Below are 2,044 nucleotides of genomic sequence, written 5' to 3'. Positions count from 1 at the left end.
AAAAAGTGATTCCGAAGATACTTCAAAGATGTTTGATCACGAAACTTTACCTGCCACGGTGAATTCTAATTAAAATTAAAGTTTTAGCTTTGAAGTCTTAAAGTACACCACAAACCGGCAAGGTTTCTGTAACATTCAAACTTACTCACAAGCCACTATAATTGGACGAAAATTTACGCATTTCAACAGAAATAAAACCATAAATTTACTAACTTATAGATAATGCGGTCACTAATAGCGAATATACTAACCGCACTAGCAGCTTTGACTTCAGTGGCACATTCGACGCGAGAAAATGCACAGGAGTACGAAGCTCTTTGTGCAGCATATCAGGCAGCGACAGGAACCATCGACGCGGCGGATTTCAATACCCAGGAAGCAAATGCAGAAGTACCCGCAGCTGTGAAGGCGCTGTACGCGACAACCATACCGGACGCACACTACGATAATGGAACCTTTGGAGTCCTCAAGACGGAGAACGAGTTTACAACAGTAAAAAACACAATAAAAAACGAGAAAAAAGCTTACAAATTGGCAGTTTACACCAGGCCACCCGACAGCCCAGCTAAACAAGCAGTACACACTGCTTTAGAAAGGCTGTACAACTCAACAAAGGTGGCAGCCGGGACAGCAGCAGAGAAGGCAAGAGAGCTACAAGGCTTAAAAGAAAGTGCCGAAAAGTTCTTAAAAGCAGCTGTTTTCGGACACGAAGAGGCGACCGAGGCAAAAGAAGAGAATTTCGACACCCGGCAGGCCGCCTGCAGCGAAGGCGGAAGCGGAAAACAGGCAAGCCAAAATCTAGCACAAGCCCTGGCATGCGTCTGCGGCACGGCGTCGGCAACAGCCGGCATCTGCGTCAACGGCGGAAACGCAGCGAACTACGGCCAAGGAAGCAATGCCCAGGCCGGCCTCAACGCATATAAGGCAATTGTAGAAAAATGCAAAAACGACGGAGACAAAAAATCTGTGACTCCGGAGCTACTCGCAGCCGCCGTCACACAAGTAGAATCAAAGCTTGGCAACAAAGCATTCACAGGAAACACCAACAACGGGCGATACGTCTTAGGCAACGGTGCAGCAGCAGACTGCAGCGGCTCCGCGGCAATCAGTACTTGTAATGATTACACGAAGGCAGTGGGAACAGGGACGTTACACAAAGTAAATTGGGTCGAAAACATTCTCAAAGCAACGAAGAAACTGAAAAAAGCATATACCGTAAGAGCGGAGCTAGCCAAAATGCAGGCCCAACTAAAAGCAGCAGAGGCTCAAGCGTGGTAATTACGAGACACTCTGGACATAGCCACCATAACCGCATTAAAAGAATAGTTGAACATCTCACGATGCTAACAGACCTCACAACACAGTCTGTAACACCACGTCACAGCCTATAAGTTAAAGGAAAGAAGCGCAGATATGACAGCATCACTGGTATGGGCCTTTTTTTGTGCATACGTTCTCTCCACGACCATCGCAGACGCTGTGCACAAGAAACCGCTGCACGAAAATGCCTGGAAAGCAATGTGCCAACTAAGTGCCGCGCTAGCTCAGGCGACAGGTGCAGCCAAGCAGGCGCTTTCAGATAACACCGTAAAATGGGAGAAGGCAGCTTCCATGACGCTTAGAATTCAAGTAGTAGCAAGCACCAAAGACGACGCGACCCAGAGGCTAGCGTACAAAGTAGTTAGCGGCTATCTCAATAAAAAAGCTCAGGACTTGCTGAACAAGCAACTGACAAACGACCTGCAAACAGCGCTAGAAAACGCGCGCACGACAGGCATAGCGGAAGGCCACATCGACGAGTTTTAGAAAAAAAAATAGCTGCTGTCAACAGCAACACAAACGGCTGCCTAGCAGTAGGAGAAGGCAGCAGCAACATCAAGAAAAGCCTCGCCGATCTCACAGCAGCAGAGAAAACATGAAAAATTGCAAAACCAGCATCCAGAACAAGTAACGCGTAAGGAGCACATCAGTACCACCGGATAAGACAAGTTCACCAGCAGAGTGACAGCCGAAATTGCAACAACCACAGAAAGAAACTGCCTGT

At 47.6% G+C, this 2,044-nt stretch overlaps 1 protein-coding gene and 1 pseudogene across 2 annotated transcripts; both read left to right on the top strand.

Moving 5' to 3' along the window:
- The first annotated feature begins 357 nt into the window (after window positions 1-357).
- On the top strand, window positions 358-1,299 carry TEOVI_000161700:pseudogene (annotated as a pseudogene). The gene has a single exon. A coding segment is annotated over exon 1 (942 nt).
- Window positions 1,300-1,413: 114 nt separating this feature from the next.
- On the top strand, window positions 1,414-1,806 carry TEOVI_000161600 (Trypanosome variant surface glycoprotein (A-type), putative; the record flags this gene model as incomplete). The annotated part of the gene is made up of 1 exon (XM_067224823.1): window positions 1,414-1,806. The coding sequence occupies one exon, from the start codon at window positions 1,414-1,416 to the stop codon at window positions 1,804-1,806; it is 393 nt and encodes a 130-aa protein (XP_067080924.1).
- Window positions 1,807-2,044: the final 238 nt, after the last annotated feature.

The sequence above is a fragment of the Trypanosoma equiperdum genome, assembly GCF_001457755.1.
Source record: "Trypanosoma equiperdum strain OVI genome assembly, contig: ctg_389, whole genome shotgun sequence".
NCBI classification, from domain to species: Eukaryota; Euglenozoa; class Kinetoplastea; order Trypanosomatida; family Trypanosomatidae; genus Trypanosoma; species Trypanosoma equiperdum.
This window is presented reverse-complemented; position numbering and strand designations above follow the sequence as displayed.